Genomic DNA, 27,237 nt, shown 5'->3' on the forward strand with positions numbered 1-27,237 from the left:
GCACTTTTATATAAAATAGTAATGGTTGATTTAAATAAAATTATCTAAAAACGTTACCACTTTTTATGACCGGTTTTCCGTACATGCATATTTTAAACTATTATAACTTTTGCTTTGTACACCAAATTATGTTTTAAAGTGGGGCTAGGCGACGAAGTGCTGGAACACACTCTAAGCCTAGGCGAGCGCTTAGGGACGCCTTTGGTACCAGAGGCGCAACTACACAAGAAAACATAAAGTTAGCCGTCTTTGTTGATCCTAAACCATGTTAGCACTTTTTGTAATTATAAAACCACGTAGAGGCAAGAGTGAATATATAAGGCTATATATGCAAAGAGTTTTAGTTAAGACTTGTAATTAACTTTATTAGGTTTTTATTAGGTACGACGAGGCTTTGCTGAGCTAGCACTTTTGTTAAACGGCCTAACCTCATTTATGCTCAGCCTGACCTCCCCTTAAGCCTAGGTTTAGTCTGCGCTTTTTAACACATGCTGCAATGGCTCACAAAACGTGTCTGACTTGCAAATCGCCTGTTTTATTGTAGTGATTCATCCCTTAAGCATTGGCTCTTGACCTTGATCAATAGGTGACTACATCTGACTATGTACTAGAACTTGAAAGCTTATCATCTTTTACAACAATATAGTTGTTTATCTGCATTTACATCTTATACAAAGTTAGATTGGATTTTAAGAATTAGTGGGTCGCTGGCATCAGTCTCTCTTTACAGCTAGTGGTAACATCCTGTGATAAGAAAACCTAATAATCCTGTTCAATTATAATGGTACTAGTTAGGTAAAGCAGCAAAATATATATAAGATTAATCTGTAAAAGGGATACAACTGGAATGGATTTATATATTCATGAAGCTTAAACAAGAATGTTGGGAAGTAACTATACAACTTACAGAACTTATCAAAAGTTACTATAAAAGTTGCTATCCTTATGAGAATCCATTATCTTTTTAAGTAAACATCATTGTCCAACACTAACTAACTCCCCCCTTAATCACGTGTGTTTTGTACTAATTAATCTCCATTAGCTTCTCTGCCTATATAATATGAACTCCATCCTAAGGTTAGAACAACTCAAATCCAGAACAAGCCATTACCTCTGTTCCATCTATATACCGAGATGGAAAGGTTGGTGATTCCTACGCAAGAAGTTCATATCGATATCGATGACTCGCTATCGATCAGTAAAGAGAAAAACACTGACCTCGTTCATGCCAAACCCATTGTTCTAATGTCTATTTTGAGTGGTCTCCATGCGGGCTATTTCAGAATAAGCCTCTCTCTCTGCAGCCAAGCTCTGCTGTGGAAGATAATGATTGCACCTGATTCAATGAGCATGTCCCATTTGCATAGCAATCTCCCGTCTATGGCATTCCATCTCCTGTGGTACTTAGCACTTGCAACACAAGTGTTACTCTGTCTTTTGTATGCGTTGAAGTGTTTTTTCTTCTTTGACATGGTGAAGGAAGAGTTCTCCCATTATATTGGAGTGAACTATCTTTACGCTCCATCCATCTCATGGCTTATCTTGCTTCAGTCAGCTCCCATGATGGAACCACAAAGCATTTTGTATCAGACATTATTCTCGGTGTTTGCTCTTCCGGTCTTGACCCTCGACACAAAGCTTTATGGCCAGTGGTTCACCACAGAGAAAAGGTTTTTGTCGATGATGGCAAACCCGGCAAGCCAAGTATCAGTAATAGCAAACCTAGTGGCTGCAAGGGGAGCAGCAGAGATGGGTTGGAGAGAGTGTGCTTTATGCTTGTTCTCGCTAGGGATGGTTCACTATTTGGTTATCTTTGTCACACTTTATCAACGCCTACCAGGTGGAAACAACTTCCCGACCAAGCTGAGGCCAGTTTTCTTCTTGTTCTTTGCTGCACCAGCCATGGGAAGTTTAGCTTGGAACTCTATTTGTGGAAGCTTTGATCCTCTAGCAAAGATGTTGTTCTTTCTTTCAATCTTCATCTTCATGTCTCTGGTAAGTTTACAACATACCAAGAAATAGACATGACATCGTATGACAAGACATATAACCTTTTTTTGTATTTTTATTAACATTTTCAGGTCTGTAGGCCAAATCTTTTCAAGAAGTCAATGAAGAGATTCAATGTCGCATGGTGGGCTTACTCGTTTCCAATCACCTTTCTTGCTTTAAACTCAGTTCAGTATGCACTGGAGGTGAAAGAACAGGTCGCTGCTGGATTAATGCTCATCTCCTCATCTATCTCAGTTTTGATTTTCCTCGGTTTGATGATACTGACCGCAGCAAACAGCAATCGACTACTCAGACGTGATCCTGTTCTCGGTTCTGTTACTAGTCCAAAAGTCAAGTCAAGGCAAAGAAGCTAGTCTTCTTAAGATTTTCCACTTACAAAACCAAGTGCTTGTTTTTTTTTTTGGTAAACATGTTAAAGATTATATTACCAAACCCAAGTGCTTGTTTTTTCATAGCTTCCATGTTCTTTTTTTATGTGTACTCTTTCAATGTATTGATGCAACCACCATGGTTTTAAGTTTTAACCAGAGATGGCTTACTAGTAATAAATGGTGCGATCGTCATGAAACTTTTCCCTAACTGCAAAGAAGCGATGCATCTTTGCAGTTCAATATTTTCCAGCAAGAATTTCATTGGAAAAACTTGGTTATATTTTTCTTTTGTATTTTGATTTCAATATATTTATAATAGTTATTCGCAATTAGTTATATATATTGTTGTAAAATAAATGTGATATCAACATACTGACTTTTTATAAAAATATAACAGAGATTTAATTGTATGTTCCATAGAGTGTTGTTTGATGCTTAAAATGACCATGGTTTCTTTTGATAAATCATTAAGTTAGAATAATTATATACAATATTAGTTTTATTTTAAATATATTTCAATATTTTATTTTAGTTAGAATTAAGATTTTCAATACCTTTTTGTAAATATTTGTTTATATTTACCTATCTTTCGAGTTTTAATAAATTCACCTATATATTAAAAGAGAAGTCACTTTAGTGAGGTCTGGTGTGAAGTTTCAAAAGAATTGTTATAATTTGATTGGTCGATTTTTTTAATTTTTATTTATTTAAATTAGATCTAAAAATTTAAAGTAAGTCTATAAACATTTAACATCACTTGCCATATAATCTAAAGAATATTACAATTAACCATTTCTGGCAACTAATTCTCGAAATTATAGAAAGATTAATAATGTTTTATTTATTACTTTTAATATTTATAAACTATAAAATATAATGAACAAATTTTTATATAAGATAAATATAATAGTTGTATACTTTACTTGATGAATTGTATTCGAATATAATTATATAATAACTATTTTAAATATTACAAAATCCAAACATGCTTATTAATATGATTTTTAAATTATTTATCGTTGTTTACAGAATAAATATATCAGAATTTTAAAATTATTTATATAATGTTATAAAGTATTTATAAAAATATAAATTCTACTATATATTGATTGAGAAATCACATAAGTGATTTTTTTATTAGGTGTTGATCATAAATAAACTCTTCAAATTGTTATAGGTTGATTGACCGATGATCTTTAATTTTATTTATTATAATTATATCTAAAAGGAAAGGATAATTGAATTACCACTCCCCAAATAATATACATAATATTAGAAATAATTATTTATGGTAACTAATTGTTGAAACTATGAAAGAGTAATAATGCGATCAATGTTTTATATATTTATAAATTACATAAAATAATAACAAAAATGTTTATTTGAATTGATATAATGATTTTATATTCGTATAGAAAGAATTATATTTGTATATAAAGTATCATAATAACTATTAATGTCTAATAATTCAATGCATGTTTTATAAATCATTTATAAAATTATAAATATATTTATAAAATTATTTATATTGGCTTATCAGATGTTTTAAATTATTATAAGAAGTTCTAAGTCATTTATTGAAGCTTATACATTAATTTATAAAATGTATTTTGAAAATTTATCCTCCTATTACAATATTTTGATTTTTTTAATTTTTTTGTTAAAATTCTCCAACTATGTTTACTTAGTGTAGAAACCACTAAACTAAAGATTTACTGGTAGTAATGGTAATTATGACCTGTTAGAGTTTAATTCATTAAATAAAGTTAGTTTATGGGTTTTTCGTTAAATACTTAGTTTGAGGGTTTTTACCCAAAACAAACTTAGTTGAAGAGTTTTAACGTTAAAATTTCTTATTCTTTCCTTATTATCTATTATTTAAATCCTTATAGTGGGATTTGTTTTATCTTCTTTCCGAATATCATGCATTTAATATTTAAATATATATATAGCAAGATTTAAGTTACCAAATTATGTATATATAATAACCAGAATATCTTTAAAATTTTATTAGAAGATATTCTATCTCATAGCTGAATTAAAATTTATTAGAGGATATTTTATCTCATAACTTCTCTTGAAAACTAGGTCATTTAGAAACTTAAACTAATTTTCTATATAAATATCACGCCACCCCTATTAGTTTCACTCATCTATCTTTTAAGTTTTCATATGTTTTTGATCGTTCTAATTTAAATTCTACTTTTGTGATATTGCGCAGATGTATGATAATCAATAACTCATAGACGGAAACACCATTACTGGTAATTTTATGGGAGATTCTTCTTCTCCGTTTATTTTTGTTCTCTTCCTCTCCATGTTGTATCTCTATCTATATTTTTACATCAGTAGTGATTCAACTAACAAAAAGAAACGACTCTGTTTATCCAGGAACTGATCATCCCTTTCGAAAAAGGTAATTCTTTTTTATAAAGTTAAATCCCTTATCAAGAATATAATATAAGATGTGTATGCTAATCAAGTGTAATTTATTTATTGTGCGTGATCCTCTTCGGTACGTCTGAGAGCCAAATGTAATCTCAAAGCTTCTTAAAAAATTTGAAACTCATTGACGTTGTCCTATCAATTATATAATTTGTTATCTTTTGGGGATTGTTTACATCTTTAAATATTTTTGTTAGAATTACCTCTTTTCTGTCTCAAGGCTTAGAGAAGGAAACCGTAAATCATCTATGTTGTTACAATGAAACCAATGATAATAAATCTCAGGTAATTCAAATCTCTCTTTTATATTTCATGGCTGACTTTTTTTTTGGGTTTATGCGTGAAATATTTGTTTTTTCTCAATTATATTTTTCTGATGTTTTATGATTAGTGTTAAATGTGATCGTTTGAAGCATAATGCATTCTCAGAACACACTTCCATGATAAACACTTCTATGTAAATTGTGTCAATTATGTTAGTGATTTTGCATCTGAGTATTTTGACTGATGTTCCAAGAGAGAAAGCGTATCATCTCAAACCGAGATTGTTGGGAAAGGTAATTGGTTTATAGATGTAATTGGATAATTGACATCTAAAGAATACATTTTATTAGATAGTACCAAGCAGTCTTTTTAAATTTTTTGAACTCTAACTTTTTAAACTAATAGAATAATCATGCTTAACCTATAAGCAGTTCAAAGAGTTATATATCTAAAGGATACACTTTATCAGATATAAATGATACGTTTTATTAGATAGTATCAAGCAGTCCTTTTAAACTCAAACAATGCCATGTTCTGAGTTGTACACATTGTATTGACCTTTTTTTTCCTTGCGGTGTGTATTCAGATAGCAATAGTGAAGTGCAAATATGAAGTAATATCAAAAGCAGAGATAATCACATGGGCCTCTCTTGAACATGGCAAACAACAAGCAGTTTTGCCAGACCCGAATTTCTTAAACAGGTTTTCTACTTTCTTTTTTCTTTTTATTTAGTTTCATCTGATGAAAAGTTTGAATCACAGACTCTTGACATTTTAAAATTTATATTATTTGTTTGCGTAATGGTGCAGAGGTTTCAATGAGACCGGCTTATCGTTCTTCCAAGAAAATATTGGTGAATGACAAGTTTGAAGCTGAAGTGAAGAAGAATAGAAGGATGATAAGCTTGAAGGAGACGCTGCTTTGAACAAGTTCTTCCGTGAGATATATTTGAATTCTGATGAGGATATGAGAAGTGCTAGAATAAATCATTTGTGAGTATCTATCTATCTATATTCCTATTTAGTCTTTTTTTTCTCATGGAAATTACAATGTTTTGGCATTTTGATTGACTCTTTTGCAGCTTTGCACAATTAACAGGTGGAACCTATATTAGTTACGTTTGGAAATTGCAGTTTTTTTTTAAAAATATCATTGGTTTAGTAGTTTACTGTTATTTCCTTTTATCAACTTGGTGCGTGGTACGGTCTTGGTCTTGATGATAGAAGTGACCGTGGACTTGGGACTCTGGCAGTCATGGCTTGGCGGCTGCGGTGCACTAAACATGTGCTTATGTGACACGAGATAAAGGAGTTGTGCTGAAAAAATAGCATGTTATATTGAAAAATAAGTAAAATGGGATTTGTTTAGAAAAAAATAGCATGGAATTTAGGGTACTGATCATCTCACTCGTACATGTATATATTGATTGCAATGCATCTAAAATCAAAATATTATAAATTAAGAAAAATATTAAAGTTATGTATAATGCAAGTTGTGTCAGTTACTGACAATTGTATATTTTATTTTAATAATATTGAAAATCAATTTTGAACTTTCAACTTGGCAAAACTAAACGACAACCGCTTTAGTTGAATATAAATGAAGGTAAAATATCAAGTGGGGTTTGGTCTTTTGCTAACCTTCCAGAAGTTGAAATTCTTTTTTTTGATGAAAACTTCGTGCGATTTTTTGTTTGGGATGGATGAAGAAGTTCCCAAAGGAAGAGATGTATTTAGGAACTTTTTCACTTATTAATTAGCCTACGTTGCTCAAATTCCAACAGACTTAAACCGTAGTGGACTTCGAAGAATTCCACCAGAATAAGGACGTAACCTATGGTAGATACATCTAAGATAAATAAATAATATTTGTTACTTATGTGTTCTTTTTATTTGAGTTCCTCGAGTTATTTTCATCCGAACTTACAACATAAAGCAAAATAATTTTAAGAAATATTTAAATTGAATTTCAAATATCTCAACCAAAAGAAAAAATAATTATTATGATTTGACATGTCAGCCAGTTAGATCGTGCATTTTTTTTTAGGTCATTGTCGTTTTCCTTCGGATTTTCAGATTTATGCGGTTTAAAAACTCACAGGACCACTTGGTTTACCGATCTGACAAGATTTTACGATAGCAGTCTAACTCGTACTCTCTTCTTTGAAATTTTTTAAATTTACAGTATATAAGATATTCCAACAATAATAATTATATATATGGGTTTCGTGAGATAATCAAAAAGGAGCTTTATGATGCACGTGAATTCTTTATATAAAGAATCTTCACGTAAGGCAAACTTAATATCGTTTTTGAGAAGAACAAAAGTCAACGTGAGGTACTCACGCGACAACCACGAATACGATCAGAAAACAATCCGTTCAACAGAGGGAATTTCGGCGACGTCAATCCATGATCTAATTTCAGAGACAAGATATTTATATTGCTGCACAATCTTAAATCATTCGTTTCAAAGTCTTGCTGCAAAAATATACAGGTATATTCAAACTTTATTAAGATTTAGATTTAGTTTGGTCGAGATTTAGATTTTACGAATTTATATTTTTTTTACTTGTATTATATACACAGTTATAAATCTCTAAATTTCAACAATACTTAATTAAAATTTTCTAAACAATACTTAAACTTATATTTTTAATATAAATTACTTAAGTGGCTCTTTGCATAACAATAAAAAGTATCAAAATGATACTTTTGTAAACAGAAGAAGTAAAATTTATATTTTTAATATAATTTATTTACATACTTAAACTTAATTTTTTTTCTAAATTGGTTACTGAAAGTGAGACATGCATCTCAATAGCTTCTAAATAAGTTTTCATAGTTTCTTGATTAAATATTTTTTGTCAAAGATTTGAGATGTTTTACATAGTCCATATTCTTAGGATTTGTAATGTACGTGATATTCTCTAGTCAAGGAGACTAGAGCACAATACGTGTGTGTTTAATTATCATCCACCGAAACTTAATTAATAAAATGAGTAGTTGATAGAAAATATATTTACTTAAGAACTATACTGCTGGCAAACTCTAATAATAAACAACCTTATATATCTATCTATAATAGTAAGAGGAAGAACATTTCCAGCGGTTCTTTATGTTGAGAAAACATAAAAATATGAAGAATAAGTTTTCCAGTAATAAATTATCTTGAGGTAAAATTTAAGTTTATAAACATCAACGCATGAAATTGAATGAAATACTACTTACAAACTTATTTTGATGTTGAAATTATTTATTTACAAATTGATTCTCAAACTTTTATATAGTTTTATTTTATATCTAAAATCTTTGTTATTAATAATGCAACAAATTTATTAGTGATTGCCTTCTCGCAGTTATCAGTTCATATAAATCATTATATATTTTATTATAAATTAAATTTATGTCTATAATAAAGGCTTAGTTATAATAAAATTACGGTTGGGTAAAATTGAAAATTAAAAAAAAATGGTTAGAATTTAGTAGTGAATAGTGATAGTAAAATATATTTGAAATGTCTCCAAACCGAAATATTATGGCTATATATCCGAATTAGATTTATATGATTAAATCATTATTTATATTTAGATTTAATGTCCAAAAAATCTAAAATTTTAAAAATATTTTGAAATACTAGAAACATATACAAATAGTCAAAATTAAATATCTATAATAAGTTAAAAATACTAATTACATCGAAATATTTAAATTATCTATTGATTATCCATCTAAATATTGAAGATAAACCAATGTTTATGTTAAGTTTAAGTATTTTGAAATATATTATTCAAATTTATATGTTATATATTATTTTATTTTTAGATTTTTAGAAAATTAAAGTATATATGAATTTTAAATTTTATAAATAATTTAATTGGGTTATGCAAACTTAAACCTGAACCCGAATTAAAATTTAAAAATACTCGAATGAGGTTGAAATCTTTAATCTTAAAAACCCGTATAAACCCTAATCGAATCCGAATGGATATCCGAACGTCATATCTGTAACCATTTGAGATATACTTGGCACAAATAGCATAAGATAATTAGTACAAAAGTTACAAGATACCATTTGTTCATCATAAGTGCTAAGTTTTTTCCTTTTACCCACTTCGGATCTGATTGTATGTCATAAATAGCGTTATATTTCAGAGAGAAATATGGGAAAATTACATGTTTACCACTTTTATGGTACCACTTTTCATTTTTACCACCAGTAAAGAGACATTTTCAAAAATACCTTCTTCATTAAGTGGCAAAAGACTCTTATGCCCTTGTTGTTTATATATATAATAAATTATTATTTAAATAAAAAATAAAAATAAAAAAGTATAATTTTTTTTATGTTTTCGAAACCCTAAGTCTAGGTTAACCCTAAGGATATAATTGTCTTTTAACCTTCATTAAAAGTGAAGGTAAAAGTGGTTAGTGTAAACATGAAAAGTGGTAATGTGAATGTGATATTTGTGGCAATTTTCTATTAGTAACCCATTAGTTAACCCTAAGTGTATAATTATTTTTTACTCTTCATTAAAAGTAAAGGTAAAAGTAATTAGTGTAAACATGAAAAGTGGTACTATCAATGTGCTATTTGTGGCAATTTCCCGAGAAATATACTTACTTTCACTTCAAGTATTATCATACCTGTCAGGTGGATAACTTTTCATCTATCTTTTCGCTAGTAACTGCATAAAGAGTAAAATTGTTTATTTTGAGGAAATATTTATTTTAAAAGTTAATTTACTCCGCATTTCATTGAAAACTTTCCAATCAAGCGAAATACATTTTTTATGTTTTATTCTATTCACTATTTAAATGAAGAAAAACACTCAGTCAACTTTACTTCATATTTTGCTAGAATAATAGCATATGTTTCTTTTTTTTTTTTGGTAAAAATGTTAAGATTCATTACCAAATTTTAAGTTTTTTACAGAACAACATAGACACCAAAAACAGTTTAACAGAAATAAACTAAACACAAACTCAAACTTGGACAATAGAATAAACCGACTACAAGAGGAGCAGCTAGCTAGCAAAGACGCACCAGAGTTGTAACCTACGCTTGCCGCAAAATCAAACCTGCAGTTATAACGAGGACTGAACCCGGTAGAGTATGGCGATTCCCGATGATCAGTCCTTAAAAATCCAGGTTGTCAAAAACAGCTCGTGCAGCCCGCCTAATCCGCAGCCTCCACGAACAAACAGCATCCTTCGCAACCGAGCGCACCCGCTCACACCAAATCGAGCTTTATTTGGAGAAGAAACCACCAAGAGCCGCCACAGATTACCGGACCTACATCAAGAAAACAGAAACGAGCAAGCACCACCTTGAGTCAAAGTGGACAGAGGCAGTCCTAGACCATGCCCCTGAGACAAGCAGGCTCTGAACGTGCCGCCACCAAAGGAAGAAGCCGTGGTTGACAAGGCCGACGACTCTCCACCTCGCACACGCACCGCGACGGAGAACCCGTAACAGACCTTCACGATTTCGAACCGAAATCAACCCCTGGAAGCCCCTGCGAGATAGACTGACCGGTCTAACAAGGAACACCTGCGGAGAACACCAAGACACGCAGAGAAACACCGCAACGCCACCGCCTGGAGAAACCGAGAAGCGCCTTCAACCAAGCGAACCTTCTCACTCATGCCGAGAACGGAAGGTAGAGGAAGCAGAGGAAGGAGACTGATCTACTTCCGGAATCCAGATCTGACGCCAGATCGAGACTTCCACGACCACACCCGACCGAGGGAACCTCACATCCACTCTTCCTCCCCGCTTCTCTGGAGTTCCGAGAGAGACAGCACCAGATCTGGAACCGCGGTGGCGCAAGCCCCCAGAACACCGAAAAAGGAAGCAAGAAGAGGGAGGGAGAGGAGAGGCGAGAAAGAAGAGAGCAGCGATGGGAGGGGGCGGACCGGAGCCGAGGAGGCCGCCGACCACCCAGTGCCGTGCCAAGGCATATTGACACCTAAGGCAAACTTAAAAATAAATGTTTCATTTAAAATTTGGAAATAAATGTTTTCATTTCAACTTTGGAAATTGTAATACCTATTTTTAAATATAAAATTACTGAAAACAAAAGAATTTCTTTGTAATTTTTTTAATACAAAACATTATTTAAACAAAACAGTAAAAAGGACTAAGACATAATTCTTATATTCAAAAAATTATTTTGCCAAATTTCCATAATCAACATTTATAAGAAAATAATTTTATATAAGTATATGATAGTTAGGCCATTCAATAGTATCAATACATTTTGGATGTATTTTATAAAATTAGTAACTAAAATAACTAATTAGCAGTTCAACACTATTATAAAATGATTTTTCTATTTAACTTTTATTTGAACGAAACTTTTCTATCTAACTTAAATCACAATAAAATCATTAAGATTCTCTTCAGTCGCTTTCCATACACAAGATTTGACATGTATTCATTGTTTAAGGTTCTATATCTATTGTGAATTGTGATTAAAATCCTAACATGAATTCAAGCGAAAACAACACCATGCTAAACTTATATTACCAATACCCTAAACAAGAATTTGGGGCCCCTAAAGTATCTATTTTTTGGTGAGGCCTGAGACAAATGCCTTTCTAGTAACACATAAGGCACGGTTCTGCGACCACCCAACGAGATAGGCCTGGGCGTTCGGTGGTCCGTTCGGTATCGGTCCGGATAATTCGGATTTTTGGATTTTCGGTGTTATGCTCAGAAGTATCATTCGGGTTTTACTAATTATCGGATCGGTTTCGGTTCGGTTCCTTCCTGGTTCGGTTCGGATTGGATGTAACCAATGTTTAAAATCGTCCAAAAATTTTTTTTTTTAAAGCTTAAAAATTGACAATTTTTTTTCAAAATATATAAATTGTTTACAAATCTAATTAAAAATTAGTTAAACTATCTAAATTAACTAAAAAGTATTCAAAATAACAATTAAAACAAACTAAAAAATATTTTGAATATCCTAAAATATCTAAATCATCTTAAAATATATAAAAACATTAACATATTTAACTAATTTCGGATATATTCGGATCCTAGTTCGGATGTCGGTTCGGTTCGGATTATAACCAAACACCAAAGTACTAAGCTCATAAGTCCCGTTCGGATATTTTGATATAACAGTTCGGATTCGGTTTTAGTTTTTCCGGTTCGGGTCTAGGTAGGTACTTCGGGTTGAGTTAAAAACGCCCAGGCCTACAACGAGATCTGCAACTAGGGTTTTCTTTTTTTTAGAGAGAGTAGAAGAGAGAAGGGAGAGCGACATATGTTTTTTTTTGTTTTACTCTTGTTTTCAACATTTAATTTCCCACCATTTTCCACTTTTTTCTTTTTCTCCAATTTACTCTAATTTCCTGTTACGCTGGAAGTGACATTTTTTACCCTATTATTGTTACGGCCAGTTTCTATAATATTATTTACTTGTAGTACCCAATCACACTCTTCTAGTACTTCCACTGAGGAAAAAATGTTTTTAAGCTTCTATCATACGTTTCACTAAAATACACTTAAGAGTTTATCTCTCCAAGTAATAACCGGACTTATTATAAACCCAACTGGATTTTTTTGTGAAACAAAAAATAAAGTACAACAACCATACATATTAATTTAGCGTTTTTACTGTACATATGTAGTAGTATTATATATCAAAGGTTTATTTACTTAATATTCTTTTTTATAAATGTTTAATTGGAAAAGATTTATGTGTATTGAAGTTATTGAAGCTGAGCAAAAGTTACTAAGAGCAGCATTAACCATGGTATATAGGTTAGGATGCTTAGAAAAATAAGAATAAAACAGTGGGTGGGTTTCATCATTTTTGAAAAATAGGGTGTTTCTGCTGCCTAAATAAGCAGCCATGTTGGGGAAGATTTTCAACTGTTCGCGGGTTCTACTGACACATGACAACCTGTGATTGGTGGGTTTTTGAATTTTTTTTTAATCAGAGAAAAGAAAAAAAATTAAAAAATAAGCACCCCGTGCTTGGTTAATGCTGCTCTAAACGTTGATGTCAAAAAGAAAAGTTACTAAACGCTGCTATCCTTATGAGATTTCATTACCATTTTGAACTATCATTTTTGTCCAACACTATTCCAACTAAGTCACCGTTGGCTTTGATTTCTCTGCCTAATGCCTCTTTATGAATCTTTTTTTTTCCTAAGGTCAGGAGACCTCACAGAATCAAACAAGCTATCAAATCAATATACTGAGATGGAAATCTTGGTAGTTCCTTGTCAAGAAATTCAAATCAAAATTGATTACCCAATATCCAGAAAGAAAAAGAGATATACTAACCTCGCTGATGCCGAGCCCATTGTCCTGATGTCTGTTTTAAGTAGTCTCCACGCTGGATATTTCAGAATAAGCCTTTCTCTTTGTAGCCAAGCTTTATTGTGGAAGACAATGGTCCATTTGCATAGCGATCTCCCGTCTATGGCGTTCCACCTCCTGTGGTATCTAGCACTTGCAACACACGTGTCACTCTGTTTTCTGTATGCTTTCAAGTGCATTTTCTTCTTTGACTTGGTGAAGGAAGAGTTCTCGCATTACATTGGAGTGAACTATCTTTATGCTCCTTCCATTTCATGCCTTCTCTTGCTTCAATCAGCTCCTCTGTTGGAACCACACAGCGTTTTGTACCAGACGTTATTTTGGCTGTTTGCTGCTCCGATCTTGACCCTCGACACAAAGCTTTACGGCCAATGGTTCACAACAGAAAAAAGGTTTTTGTCGATTATGGCAAACCCGGCGAGCCAAGTTTCAGTGATAGCAAACCTAGTTGCTGCAAGAGGAGCAGCGGAGATGGGCTGGAGAGAGTGTGCTCTATGCTTGTTCTCGCTCGGGATGGTTCACTATTTAGTTATCTTTGTCACACTTTATCAACGCCTACCAGGCGGAAACAACTTCCCAACCACTCTGAGGCCAGTTTTCTTCTTGTTCTTTGCTGCACCAGCCACGGGAAGTCTAGCTTGGAACCACATTTCTGGAACCTTTGATACAGTAGCAAAGATGTTATTCTTCCTGTCGCTCTTCATCTTTGTATCCCTGGTAAGTTTACGCAAGGCGGGTCGTGTAATTCTAAGGCTCTAGACAATCTAATAAGGATTTCAATAAAAAAAATTAAACAAGTTTGTGAACTGATGTTTGAGTAAAATATATCTTATATTTTTTTTTTGGTAAACAATATATCTTAACTTTGGGGATCGTTGTCCAGTGTTTCACTTACTTATGTCTGGGACCGGCTTTGAGTTTGCTGATATGCTAAGAAACAGAAATCATATGACTGGACATTCACCTTTGTTTTTGTTTAACATTTTCAGGTATGTAGGCCAACTCTTTTGAAGAAGTCCATAAAAAGATTCAATGTTGCATGGTGGGCTTACTCGTTCCCAATCACTTTTCTTGCTTTAGACTCGGTTCAGTATGCAGAAGAGGTGAAACACCACGTCGCTTCTGCTTTGATGTTTATCTTCTGCTCCATCTCAGTGTTGATCTTCCTTGGTGTAATGTTACTGACAGCAGCGAACAGCAAAAGACTGCTCAGACGTGATCCTGTCCTCTGGTCTGCTACTGGTCCAAAGACAGATAAAAAATCGCTGTCGGCCAATGCGAACTGGTAAACCAAATACTTCGGATAGAAATAAAACCTAGCTCCGTCAGAATTATAAATAGTCAGAAAGTTTATTTATTAAAAAAGAAGAAGAAAATAGTCTACAAATTTTCCTCCCAAGTTTCATGAAACCAATGTTCTCTCTCTTTGTTTCACTTTTTCTCGAATTCATCATGATTCATGACCTCTATTGTAAACAAAAACAAAAACGCAAAAAACACAAAATGGTAATATATATATATATATAATTTGTGTGAAATTAAAAATATTAATATTTTTATGTAAAAATATTTATATATATTTGTCCTTATTTATGATTATATAGCAATAAGGTACGTAGATATTAATTTTATGATAATTAATATTAGCATTTGTTATCTTGATAATAGTTTATTATTATGTGTGATGTGTGATAATGAATTAAAAGATTTATCTGTATTGTATAATTGTTTTTCAGACTTAATACGTACACATTAATATTTTTTAAATTTTTTTTATAACTTAATAATCATATACAGTATATAAGAACATTTCGTTCTCATAAGATAAAACATTTTTAAGATGTTTATTCAATTCATCAGTCATTCAGTTTTATACTTTTATGTAATATAAAATTTAAAATATGTTTTCAAAATTTGTTTATTCGAATGTATAGATTGTCTCAAAAGTTTCTAAATATTTACAATTTACAAAACATTTTATTAAATAACTAAAGGAAACATTTTTTCCAGATTTGGATAGCTTAGGGGGCTATTGGCACTAAGATTTTCTCACGACACCGTCCGTAACTCTCTGACGTTGGATAGTACCTTGAATTTGACATCTTGGTATATGACTGTTAGTTAAGGGTTAAAATATTAACTGATGCATTTAAGCATGTATTTATCTTGTAAGAAACGCGCTCTTTTCTTGAAAACTACATGTCTGTGTGTATATAAAGTAGCTGAATAACGATACAACTCATCAAAAATAGAAAAAGGAAAATAAATATAATAACAGAGAGAAATCGAAGATGAATGCCATGAAGTTTGTTGTCCTTTTGATCTTTGTTGGAGTTGTGTGTGCCAATGTTGGCGCAAGGCAGCTTGAAGAAGTGTCTAAAGAGACAAAGTTAGGCATCTCTATTCCCAAAACTGTCACTACGAACGGCATTGGAGCTGGGCTTAGCAGAGTTTATGCTGTAACTAGTGCCAACAATTATGAAAATTCCAATGCTGGTGCTGCTGCAGGTCCCGACGGTCCCAGCGCAGATACATCTGCAACTGTCTCTAAAAGTACTTATGGATCTGTCGATGCAGAAGGTCCCGCCACCGTAAGTGCAGGTTCTGACAGTTACACTTATGGTGGCACCACTGCTGGTGCTGCAGCGGATTCTGATGGTTCTGGGAGCAGTGGAACCGCTTATGGTGATGCATCCAGCCGTACCTATGGAACCACCAACCCTTGAGCGATTGGTGATCATGCTCAAGTCTCCGCGTATATTAAAAACAAATACTCTACAAACCCAACACAATCTCTTTTGTATTCATAAATAAAACTAGAGATTGTCGCCTTTATAAATTATGATATAATGTATATGCTCTTTATGTGTAACGTGTAATATAAATACAGTAATTACGACCTAACTAATCTAAGTGAATAATACATATACATACATACGTGTTTTCCTAAGATATATATATCTAAGTCTAAGCTCGCTAAACTCTTTTTAGAGCATGATTAATGGGGAGTTATTATAGTGGGATTCTTAGCGAAATATAAGAAATCGTCTCTTAACTTATAACTAAAAAATTTAAGAACCGGTTCTTAGATAAGATATTTAAGAGCCGGTTCTTAATTTTTTATTTAAAAGTTAAGAGATGGTTTCTTATATTTTGCTAAAAACTCCACCCTAAAAACCCCCATTAATCATACTCTTACATCTTTTGTTTCGAGTCAAGACTCCACGTTGCAAGAATTAATCAAAATATGTTGTCTTTTATTTTATAATGAATTTAATATATATTATTTAGGGCCTGACTGGTGTAACCACTGCGGTTGCGGAAGTTTGCGGATGCAGATGGTTGCGGTTTTAAGCAGTTTTAAGAGATTTGTATAACTAGTATTGCGGTTAGAAATTGGTGCATTTGCGGGATATTTATGATTAGTAAACCACCAAATACAACATCAGTTAAATAATAAATTAATAATATTTATATTTTATATAATTATAAAAATTTTAAACAACAAAATATTATAATAAATATAAAAATTATATTTTGAAATTTTAAAAAATTATAGAAAATATTTTTATTTTACAAATTTATAATATAAATTAAAATATAATAGATATATTTTATTATTTCAATTTAAAATTTTTATTTGTATTTATATTGTTTTTTAAAAAGGAAAAAAAAATTACCTTCCCGCAACCGCTAACTGAAACAAGCTTTTGAATTTAAGAGTTTACAACTGTTTGAAACGGTTTAGAGCAGTTTGAATGATTGTTGCAAAACGCCAACAACTGAAACCAACCGCAAAAGTTGCTTTTGCGGTTGGTAGCGGAGAAACTAATCATGCTCTTAGATGTCAAGTTTTGATCAATGATCAATCTATCTGTTACAATAGTTTTAGTATGTAACTACATTCATTTTATATTTAATATAAGTTTTGAACATAATAATTTACGATAATGTTAATATAAGTTTTGAACATAATAATTTTACGATAATGTTAGTGTTAATTTTGAACATAATAATTTTACGATAGTAAAGACACTTTCCCTTTTAATATAAGCTTTGCATAAATCAATGGAGTTTTCTCAATTTTAGTTTTTTGGTGGTTGTAAGAATATATCAGTCGAGGTAAATCCAACACCACTTCGTTGTTTTCAATCTGAGAAACTTGATTCTGATGCCAAATCTATCAGCTCTTAAAAGGATGAGTGAAGATTTATTCTCATACAAAAGGCGTATGTGCGTAACCAAAGAAGAAAAATGTCGATTAAGAATAAGTTTTCGAAAGAGGAGAAACTAAAGTAAACGAAATCATGCGGAAACAAAAACCCGAAGTACGGACAAGCTGGAAATTTACACCAAAAAGATCAACACCAAAAAAATTTGAAGCTAAATAAATATTTCTTATTTAAAACAGGGTCAATTCAAAATATATCATAATCCAATAACATAACAATATAAAAAATAAAAACTTATAGATAGTTATATACAGTAGACGTTTCTTCATTAACTCAGATCAATCATAAAACAAACTCCCAACTAAACATAAATCGTAAAACAAATCTCCAACTAAAAATCCTGTGAAATAAACTCTCATCTTCATGTCCGTTTACTTTTTCGCCCCTCCGTAATTTTTGTCGTCAACAGTAGACGTTTTTCTGTTAAAACAAAATGCTCCGTTTCATTTAAAGGGAAAACGACGACATGTTTGCTCAAAACAACACGAAGTCTATTTTAAACGACACAAAGTTGGTAAACACAACACTATTATCGGGAAGTAATCTTAATTTCCCCCAATTCACCTCTTTCACTCGACGAACCCTAATCTTCAAATCGAAGAGATGAATCTGTGACTGCTGGGTGTGCGTTTCAGTGCGAGAATCGTGTTGCAGAGAATGAATTTTCCAAGCCCAAGGTTAGTTCTTCGTTTGTTTACGTTTTCTTTCTATTACGGTTTGAAGATTTGTACTTTTGATTGAGATTTTTTTCAATCAATCTAAGCGATTTTCATTTGCTTTTACATGACTTTCTTCTTTCGTTTGTGAGTTGGAGGATATTAGGCTTTAGATGGATCTTACAATGGTGGTCGGACTAAGTGTTGTCGAGTGTATTTCAGAAGACCAACACTTGAAATGCTGAAAAATGTCGTCTTAACAAATGGCTATGCAGAGAACATGTGTAAGTTTTCTTACATCCCTCGTCGAGCTGTTGGGGCGGATCGTGTAGACTTGGTATCTGATAGCGATGTAGAAAACATGATTAGAGGTTCAAATGAGGTGGATAGTATGAATATATATGTCATTAGGGAAGACGATCCATGTTTAGATGATGTTCTTGTGGGATATTTATATGCAGAGGAGGAGGAAGAGTCCTGTGATTTTTATAAAAATGATTATGTTGAGAGTGATGGGTTTGATGATGATGAAGATCGCAGAATTGAGTTATATGTAGGTCAACAGTTTGTGTCGAAAGAAAAATGCAGAGAGACGATCCAGAAGTATGATATCAAAGAGAAGGTTAACATACATTTCAAAAAATTTGAAAAGAAGAAGTTAGCTGCAATATGTGAGCAAGAGAATTGCAAATGGAGATTATATGGTTCCATTAACAGCCAATCAGACAAGATGGTTATTAGATCACACATAGAAACCCACAGTTGTAACCCTATAGGTGTTGTTGACCTATATAGCGCACCAAAGATAGCTGCAGATTTTCTAAATGAGTTCAGGCAGAACCCGAAGCTTTCTGCAGAGTTGATAATGCAAAGGTTGGCTTTAATAGGTCTTCGGGTTACAAAGACCAAGTATCAAAGTGCTAGGCAGATTCTGAAATATATCATAAGTGATTAGTATGCGGAGCAGTTTACAAGACTGTATGATTATGTTGAGGAGTTAAAGAAGACCAATGCTGGTTCTATGGTTATTTTAGGATCGAAGGACAGAGTTTTTTGAGAAGGTTTACACATGCTTTGAGTCGCAGAAAATAGGTTGGAAGAGTACATGTCGTCGTGTGATTCATTTAGATGGAACTTTTTAAAAGGACGCATGAAAGGGATATTGTTAACCGCAGTGGGAAGGGATCCTAATGATGCCGCATATGTCATCGCTTGGGCTATTGTACCGGTTGAGAACAAGGTCTACTGGCAATGGTTTATGGAGTTGTTGCGGGAAAATTTAGGATTAGAGGAAGGAAACGCTCTTGCACTGTCTTCAGATCAGCAAAAAGAACTTGCATACGCCGTCAAAACCGTAATGTGTGCAAGGCACATTTTTTCTAACTTGCGAAAGAGATATAAGCAGATGGGTCCTCTTCACAAGGTGTTTTGGAAGTGCGCCCGAGCCTACAATGAAAATGCTTTTCAACAAACTGGACACAATAAACGAAAATGTAAACTCGATCTTGTTCCTAAGCCACCTAAATTGCCTCGTGGAAGAACTTTCAAGAACTCAAAGGCAACAACCCAAAGTCCTCTAACTGATGAACCTTGATCTGTTTTTAATGTTATTAAGTATCTATGTGACAATTTGGTTATGTCTTTGTAACAACTCTCCTATTTAGGATGATGAGATTTTATATCTATGCTACTGCTTATGGTTTCACTGATGTGCAACAAGTACAAGAAATATATTAGTTAACACAAACTCATGTTATAACCATCCAAAAAAAACACAAAAGTCAGAAACAACAACAATAGGACTATCATAAACTCATGTCATAATCATCCAAAAACAACACAAAAGTCAGAAACAACAACATAATCAGAAAAGTCATAAACAACAGCATAATCAGAAAAGTCATAAACAACAACATAATCTTGGACTAAAGCGTCTAAAGACTACATATTTATTTTGCCTGACAACAACTAATACATCTAAGACTTCATCCTAAGACACTCGATCAGGCCTACGATCTCACTTATGTCTTTCTTCATATCAGCTAAGTCTGATTTTATGTGCCAAATCTTGCACCATCATCTCCAGTTTGTTTGCCACAACTACAAACTCTTCATCATGTGCTTCATCAAGTCATTAGAAATATGGTTTTGACCCGAATTTGCTCCACATCGATAAAACCTTCTTCCCGGATTCCTTGCGGTATTTGACATTATTATTAACACAATAATAACAGCTCCACAGTCGCACCTCCTTGAATTACATGCTCTAGATCCATCGAATTCTACCTCAGAACACACAAAAATAATTCAAACTCGACCAAAGCTAAAACACAAAATGCTCAAATCGATTTTACAGAATCAAGTAAAAAAACAATATATGATCTCGGTTTGACGAAAGAAACTTACAATTGGTCCTCTCTTCTCACACTTGCACTTCTGAAGAACCATAATTTTCAGATTTGGGGGGTTTTTGGAATGAGTTGTGATTTTAACTTCTGTGAGGAAATATGTCGACGTTTTCTCTTTAAATGAAACGGGGCGTTTTGCTTTAACAGATAAACGTGATTAGTTCACGACAAAGGTTACGGAAGGGCGAAAAAATTAACGGACATAAAGATGAGGGTTTATTTCACAGAATTTTTAGATGGGGGTTTGTTTTACGATTCATTTTTAGTTGATGGTTTAAATCAGTAAAAATCCTATTTATTTAGTTACTTCTCCAACATAAGAGTACTGTTACAGATGTTAAAATTGTAAAAGTGTACTGTGTGACTTTCTTTCCAAGTTCTTTGCACTTGCACATATGCTAAATAAATATGTGGGCCAATTCAAAATATATCATAATCCAATAACATAACAATATAAAAAATAAACACTTATACATAGTTGTATAGAATTTTTTGTATTCATAAATTAAGAATTATTATATATTTTTATATAAAGTTTATAACCATACACATAACATTATACTGTTTATTTTTCAATTTAAAATTTGTCTCTGGTTTGTCCTTTTTTGTTTCAACATTTTATTGCTATTTATTTATCAAATTTATCTTATTACAACATAAAAATTATATGAAAATTAGCCTTTAGTTGACATATGATTTACGATTTGTACCATTGATCTTTATATTTTTAGACTTTTATTAAAATAAATCAAATCGATTTTAATTAAGGGGGATTTGCCTAAACCTACTATCTAAGAATACCAAACCGAAATTACTTCCCGGCCCAAACATTATAAACCGATCAATTTGATTGCATCCTCTGAACCGGCGATATTCACATCGTCTTCACCAAATTACCCAGTGGTCTTCGCCGTCGACGACGATGAGCCGATCACGAGGTATCTTCTCGATTCTCAGGAAGGTCCATCAACCATCGTCTCGTAAATGTTTATGTACAAACTCTATCTCTTCTTCCTCTTCGTCAAGCTTAGGATTCCGAGCCACGAACAAGGAGCTAAACCAGATGATAAGATCAGGATACATCGCCGAAGCTAGAAAGATATTCGAAAAGCTGGAGGCGAGGAACACGGTGACGTGGAACACAATGATAAGCGGATACGTAAAGAGGAGGGAAATGACTAATGCGCGGAAGCTGTTCGACGAAATGCCTCAGAGAGATGTCGTCACTTGGAACGCGATGATCTCTGGCTACGTTTCTTGCGGGTTTCTCGAGGAAGCGAGGAAGCTGTTCGATGAAATGCTTAAAAGAGATTCCTTTACATGGAACACGATGATAAGCGGTTACGCTAAGAATCGAAGAATAGGTGAAGCTCTGTTGCTGTTCGAGAGAATGCCTATGAGAAACGCTGTTTCTTGGAGTGCTATGATCAGTGGGTTTTGCCACAACGGTGAAGTGAGTCGCGGGGTTGAGTTGTTTATGAGAATGCCTGAGAAGGACTCGGCTTGTTTATGCGCGCTTGTGTCTGGTTTGATTAAGAACGAGAAGCTGGAGGAAGCTGCGAATGTTTTAACTCAATATGGTTGTGTAGATTCCGGTAAGGAAGATTTGGTGTTTGCTTACAACACATTGGTTGTAGGGTATGGACAGAGAGGACAAGTGGAAGCAGCTCGGCGTGTGTTTGATCAGATTCCTGATATTTGTAGAAACTACGTCTCGTGGAACTCGATGATCAAAGCCTACTTGAAAGCAGGTGACGTGGTCTCTGCGCGGTTGCTGTTTGATCAGATGAGAGACAGAGATACTATTTCTTGGAACACGATGATCGATGGGTATGTGCACGTATCTAAGATGGATGAGGCTTTGTGTTTGTTCTCGGAAATGCCAAACAGAGATACGCATTCTTGGAACATGATGGTGTCTGGTTACGCTAGCGTTGGCGATGTGGAGCTATCTCGTGACTACTTTGAGAGAACGCCTGAGAAAAACATTGTCTCGTGGAACTCGATCATAGCAGCTTATGAGAAGTACAAGGACTATAAAGAAGCTGTTGAAGTTTTTATACGGATGAACGTTGAAGGAGAGAAGCCTGACCCTCATACTCTAACTTCTCTCCTCAGCGCATCAACAGGGCTTGTGAATCTGAAGCTAGGAATGCAGATGCACCAAATAGTTCTCAAGAGTGTGATCCCTGACGTGCCGGTTCACAATGCTCTTATCACTATGTATTCTAGATGCGGAGATATAATGGATTCGAGGAGAATCTTCGATGAAATGAGAGTTAAAAGAGAAGTGATCACATGGAATGCGATGATAGGAGGGTATGCTTTTCACGGTAACGCTTCAGAGGCTTTGAACCTGTTCTGGTTGATGAAAAGCAACGGGATACATCCTTCTCATATAACATTCGTCTCGGTTCTGAACGCTTGCGCTCACGCGGGACTCGTGGATGAGGCTAGAGCACAGTTTATGTCCATGGTAAACGAGTACAAGATCCAGCCGCAGATGGAACATTATTCTTCGCTGGTGGATGTAATCAGTAGACAAGGGCAGTTTGAGGAGGCCATGGGTGTGATAAAGAGTATGCCTTTTGAGCCAGACAAGACGGTGTGGGGTGCAGTGTTGGATGCTTGTAGGATTTATAACAATGTTGGGCTTGCACATGCTGCAGCTGAAGCAATGTCGAGACTTGAACCAGAGAGCTCGACACCTTATGTATTGTTGTATAACATGTATGCTGACATGGGACTATGGGACGAAGCTTCTCAAGTGAGAATGAGGATGGAGAATAAAAGGATTAAGAAGGAAAGAGCATCAAGTTGGGTATGATGATCAAGAACTAAGAGAAGCATAAAACTTCTTCTCTACAGCCAGAGAACAGAGGACGAAGGGTATGATGATCAAGAACTAAGAGACGGTATCAGTGTCTCTATCCTTTTAGGTACTCATAGTCATAGGTTCCCAAAGGGCGTCGTTGAGGCTGTGGAAGAGTCACCTCCTGAATGACCCATGATTCTTGTTCGATTTTGGCAGCCATTAAAATTACTGGTGCCTTCTTACATAATCTATATAGTTTCTGCTTCATCCCATCTTCCAAATTGTTTGCCGGTCAAAAGAGTAAACCTTTTTGTGTGTTCTCTTAGTATAAGATGAATTAAAAAATTATCGTAACTGACTAGTGACATGGTCTTGTACTTCTCTGAATATTAGAGAAACTTGAGCCTTTCTAAACATCAGAGCTTTTGATTTCCTTTCTCATACATATCCCATGATCCCAATTTGTGCTAATCTTCAGTTCATTTGAGTTTTGTTTTTACTTGTTGAGATCAAATATGTGTGTTTGGAGAGAGTTAAGGCAATAAAAAGAATGTTTAAAATAAAGTTATATTATCTCACGCCACGAGAATTTTCTTACGTTGGAAAAATAACTATAATTTAATATTTGAGTCACATAAATCACAGGTGTTTGACATATATTTTTTGGATAATTCGGTGTTTGACATCTTGGTATATAAGACTATTAGTTAAGGGTTAAAATATTAACTAATGCATTAAAGCATGTATTTATCTTGTAAGATATGCACAATTTAATATCTTGAAAACTACATTTATGTGTGTATATAAAGCAGCTCAAATGTATACACAGATCATTACAAAAAAAAAACTATTAATTAATTAGAAAAAAGAGAATCAGAGATGAATGCCATGAAATTTGTTGTCCTTTTGATCTTTGTTGGATTTGTGTGTGCCAATGTTGGCGCAAGGCAGCTCGAGGAAGTGTCCAAAGAGACAAAGTTAGGCATCTCTATTTCCAAAACTGTCACTACCGCCAACGGCATTGGAGCTGAGCTTAACTACGTTTCGGTTACAACTACTGCCAACAATTATGAAAATTCCAATGTTGATGCTGATGCAGGTTCCGGTGGTCCCAGCGGAGGCGGATCTGGAACAGTCGCTAAATCTACCACTGGATCTGTCATTGCAGAAGGTCCCGACTACGTAAGTGCTAGTTCTATCAGTTATGCTTCCGGTGGCACCACTGCTGGTGCTGGAGCGGATTCCGATAGTGCTGGGGGCAGTAGTACCGCTGACGGCGTTGCATACAGTGTTGCTCAAGGCAGAACTGGCGAGCCTTGAGCGGTTGGTGATCATGGTCAACTCTCTGCGTATATTATAAAAAATAGTCTACAAACCCAAACACAATCTCTTTTGTATTCATAAATAAAACTAGAGATTGTCACTTTTTATTAATTATGAAATGTACATGATCTATGTGTAATGTCTATTGTATATGACATAAGTACAATAGTTGACCTATTTAGTCTCCGCTAATAATACATTTACATATATGTATGTGTTTCATGGTTTCTGATGACAAAATATACAACTTTGTTACGTTTCATGCATGTCTGATATCGCCTCAAGATGATAGCATTTCTAATGTATTGTTCTCTTTTTTTTTTCTCAAAATGAAATAACTCTATACTGAGTTTTATTCGAAGCATATATTTTTGGAGTAAAAATGAACCAATGAATAAAATTAATATATTACTTCCTAAATAGAGAGTATCGGATTAGAGAAAATATTATTTTAAATTCTATTTTAGGAGATTAAATTTGGAGTAGTATTTGGAGATGCTCTAACTCGAATCTAACAATATATAATTCTCCCGGTCGCATAATGTCGAGAGACATACGTATGTTACGAGTTACGACTAATGTATGGAAATCACGTACGGGTTTACAAGTTAAAGAGTAAGCTGGCCCAATATGCCAAGAATCTTTCTTTCACGTGACCAGGTTTTAAACTCAACTTCCATCTCCTGTTTCTGTCTTATATTAGATGGAATAACACTCCAGACTCCACGTTACAAACAGAATTATAAAAGAATTATGCAATCTTATATTTGGGATTACCTCTTTGTTCTAAAAGACTATCAGTCAAAGACTGTGATCCATTAATATCACAGATCAGAAAAATTACAATGCTTGGATGAATATGCACTTGAGCTTGGCGGGTAGGCTCACTCTCGTTTCTTCGGTTATCCCAGGTATTATATGCTTCTGGACATTGGAATTTTGTATTCCGGAAAAGGTTTTGAACATGATAAATAGCTTATCTACTTCCTTTCTTTGGCATGGTTGTCTGGATAATCCAGTAGGTGCTAAATTCTCTTGGCAAGATGTTTGTTGCCCTAAACTAAAGTAGAGGGAGGTTTAGTGTTGAGGAATTCAGCCTCTTGGAATATAGTTTTTGCACTCAAGCTTATTTGGTTGCTTCATTTCAGAGCTGGATCTTTATGGGTTGCATGGGTTAGAATGAAATATCTCAACCGATACTCATTTTGGTCGTCTCGGCTTACTGTACGTAATAGCCTTGGACCTAGGGATTTCAACTGACTCACTTTTGAGTGATTGCTTCTTAACGGTAGCTGGACTTTGCCTCATCCCTGTTCGGAAAGACACCATACAAATTCTTTAGAGTAATAGCCTCATCCCTGAATTCTTTAGAGTAATAGCCTTGGACCTTTCTATACGAATGACATTGGATGGAGAGACAGTTGTTCCTAGATGAAAATGAGAATTCCGCTCCTTCCAAATTCCATACAAAAATGCTTGCCATATCTGTAGTACAACCAGTTTGAGAAGTCCATCCCGGCGGAAGACAGAGAACCAGTCAATAACACTTTGCCAACTAGTAGGAGCATTTGAAACACCCAAGTGAACCAAAGACGTTCTCCAAACCTCGGCTGAGAAAATGCATTCGAAAAACAAATGATTTCTGGATTCTTGCTGTAAACCACAGAGCAAAAGAGTACCTTCAACATCTAGACTCCACGATAGTAGCCTGTCCATAGTAGTGTTTCAGTTTAACATGAAAAGCCATGAAGCATTATGATTGACTCCCTACAAGGGAGAGATTAGTAAAAGTTGGGGTATGCAAGTGACACTAAGCTGTTGCTTGTGTAATTCTTTGGTTGAAAACACAGACCATGTCTTCCTGAGATGTAAATGGACAGAGGAACTTTGGGGCATGGTGCTGCACAGATTGGGGATAAGGCAGATAGCTTTTCACACATGGAGGGCGTTTTCGGAATGGCTTAATATGAGGAACTCACACTCCTCTAGGCTCCTCAAACGCCTTGTGTCTCCCAACAACAGTCTGGACAGAGAGGAACAGAAGGTTTCACGACGGCAGCAACACCTGTCCAGCTCAAGTCTTGAAGATAATAGACCGCCAAGTCCGAGAAATCATCCTGGGTCATCGGCACCAACAGAAATTCAGCGACCTAATGCAAGATTGGCTCGCTTTTGCCTAGACCTTACCTTGTTTTTATTATTTTTGCCAAGGCTAATTCTAGAACGTATTAAAAGTTAAAACCTATTGCATCTTTACAATCCCGCTTAATTAATATGAAAATTCACATTGTGGCAAAAAAAAAAGGAAGATCACAAGTCGTAAGAGTTAGGCAATCCTCGGTGTCAGTAAAAAGAGTTTCTCACGACAC

General features: G+C 34.1%; 5 protein-coding genes across 6 annotated transcripts; all 5 read left to right on the plus strand.

The window, feature by feature from the left end:
* On the plus strand, positions 1–3,165 carry LOC106373008 (S-type anion channel SLAH1-like). The gene is made up of 2 exons (XM_013813250.3): positions 1–1,995; positions 2,082–3,165. The coding sequence occupies exons 1-2, from the start codon at positions 1,135–1,137 to the stop codon at positions 2,364–2,366; spliced, it is 1,146 nt and encodes a 381-aa protein (XP_013668704.1). The 5' UTR covers positions 1–1,134; the 3' UTR covers positions 2,367–3,165.
* Positions 3,166–7,345: 4,180 nt separating this feature from the next.
* On the plus strand, positions 7,346–14,827 carry LOC106417979 (S-type anion channel SLAH4). Its single transcript, XM_013858702.3, has 3 exons — positions 7,346–7,590; positions 13,266–14,151; positions 14,424–14,827. Exons 1-3 carry the CDS (start codon positions 7,346–7,348, stop codon positions 14,721–14,723), a joined length of 1,431 nt encoding a protein of 476 aa, XP_013714156.1. The 3' UTR covers positions 14,724–14,827.
* Positions 14,828–15,670: 843 nt separating this feature from the next.
* Positions 15,671–17,563, plus strand: LOC106418280 (UPF0540 protein At1g62060). The gene has a single exon (XM_048739789.1). It carries the CDS (start codon positions 15,726–15,728, stop codon positions 16,158–16,160), a length of 435 nt encoding a protein of 144 aa, XP_048595746.1. The 5' UTR covers positions 15,671–15,725; the 3' UTR covers positions 16,161–17,563.
* Positions 17,564–21,345: 3,782 nt separating this feature from the next.
* Positions 21,346–23,977, plus strand: LOC106418367 (pentatricopeptide repeat-containing protein At1g62260, mitochondrial-like). Of its 2 annotated transcripts, XM_048739790.1 has the most exons (2): positions 21,346–21,668; positions 21,762–23,977. In XM_048739790.1, the coding sequence occupies exons 1-2, from the start codon at positions 21,653–21,655 to the stop codon at positions 23,555–23,557; spliced, it is 1,812 nt and encodes a 603-aa protein (XP_048595747.1). In that variant the 5' UTR covers positions 21,346–21,652; the 3' UTR covers positions 23,558–23,977. The 2 variants fall into 2 exon arrangements, with proteins under 2 accessions (XP_048595747.1, XP_013714547.1); XM_013859093.3 differs by having other exon boundaries at positions 21,350–23,977.
* A 182-nt stretch (positions 23,978–24,159) lies between these two features.
* Positions 24,160–25,134, plus strand: LOC106357114 (UPF0540 protein At1g62060). Its single transcript, XM_013796800.3, has one exon. The coding sequence runs from the start codon at positions 24,425–24,427 to the stop codon at positions 24,863–24,865; it is 441 nt and encodes a 146-aa protein (XP_013652254.2). The 5' UTR covers positions 24,160–24,424; the 3' UTR covers positions 24,866–25,134.
* The last annotated feature ends 2,103 nt before the right edge of the window (positions 25,135–27,237 follow it).

Source organism: Brassica napus, chromosome A9, assembly GCF_020379485.1.
Source record: "Brassica napus cultivar Da-Ae chromosome A9, Da-Ae, whole genome shotgun sequence".
In the NCBI taxonomy this organism is placed as follows: domain Eukaryota; kingdom Viridiplantae; phylum Streptophyta; class Magnoliopsida; order Brassicales; family Brassicaceae; genus Brassica; species Brassica napus.